The 1268-nt window shown below is 35.1% G+C and overlaps 1 protein-coding gene across 1 annotated transcript; it reads left to right on the plus strand.

The window, feature by feature from the left end:
- Positions 1 to 317: 317 nt before the first annotated feature.
- On the plus strand, positions 318 to 1039 carry LOC123222940 (protein NIM1-INTERACTING 1-like). The gene has a single exon (XM_044645968.1). The coding sequence runs from the start codon at positions 371 to 373 to the stop codon at positions 719 to 721; it is 351 nt and encodes a 116-aa protein (XP_044501903.1). The 5' UTR covers positions 318 to 370; the 3' UTR covers positions 722 to 1039.
- The last annotated feature ends 229 nt before the right edge of the window (positions 1040 to 1268 follow it).

The raw sequence follows: 1268 nt of genomic DNA on the forward strand, positions 1-1268 counted from the left end.
TAAAATTGATGAGAATTCACTTTAAAAAAAATGATAAATGAATAAATAAACTTTTCAAATTTAAAATAAAAATTTTGTTTCTTCCTGGGCTCGGATGGGAAGTCGTCATTTGGCCCCGTTGAAATAACATTCTTGCTGACGTACACATCATGACGCACACCTACTCAATTTTCATTCCACATTTACATTTATGCCCATCAATAATGGATTCTACTACAGCTTCTACTTGGCTGTTAGACAAGAGTCTGCCAGGGCATTTTAATCTTTTCATAACTCCAATACCCCTTAATAGTACCAAGTTTGAAGAAATTAGACGACGTAGGCCTACGCTCTCATTATTTTTGTTTGTGTATCTCATTTCTTTGACAATATGGAGAGTGAGAAAGTGGCATCGCGTGTTGGCAATGCTGAAGACGACCTCCAAGAAGAGGAGAAAATTGAGATGTTTTTCTCCCTGATTAGAAGTTTTCACGAAGCGCGTAATCGTAGAAGAGAAAACTTAAATGGATTGGAAGAAAAGGGGAATAAGAAGAAAAAAATAAGGCGGACTGATAATAGACAAGAAGAACAATCAAGCTGGATTCCGTCTTTTGAATGGCAGGATTTCACAGAAGATATCGAATTTAGAAGGTCACCTATAATTTTTCCCAGCCCCTGTAACAAGAAAGAAGAAAAGAAACAAGTTGAGGAAGATGGTTTAGACCTTAAACTCGCCCTTTAATGTATTGCCCCTATTGTTGATATTTATGAAATATTAACGAATCATTTAATTGCTTCATTTTTGGTTTGTTCTGATGTTTTTATGATTGAGAGGTTTTGAAAAATCACAAGAAAAACGAATGTCCATCTGTTTGACAAAAAAAAAAAAAACCCAGAAAAGATTTGATTGAAGCAGTTGGTGGGGAAGAGTGACGGGATGCTTCAGGAAGCAGAAAAACTGATATTCGTTGCCACAGAAAATTATAGAGGACCCAGTATTAAGATTTTTTAATGAATAGTGTTGTGTTTAGATTTTCAAATTCGTGTTTTCGTAAGTACATCTCCCAGTTTCTCTGTCGATTCATTCAAAGCAATAATTGTGCGTCAAGGTGAAGCTTAATTTTACGTTGAAAATCATCTATTTATAAACCTTTTTCACGGCCAGACTTCAGTAAAAGAAGAAGAAAACAAACATACATACATGAACTGTGATTATTAAGGATTTCATAAACGCGTCAAGTTCAGTCAATTTTCTGATTAATTTACCATTTCTGAGAACGCGGCTGGCT

The sequence above is a fragment of the Mangifera indica genome, chromosome 8 (genome assembly GCF_011075055.1).
Source record: "Mangifera indica cultivar Alphonso chromosome 8, CATAS_Mindica_2.1, whole genome shotgun sequence".
Lineage (NCBI taxonomy): Eukaryota > Viridiplantae > Streptophyta > Magnoliopsida > Sapindales > Anacardiaceae > Mangifera > Mangifera indica.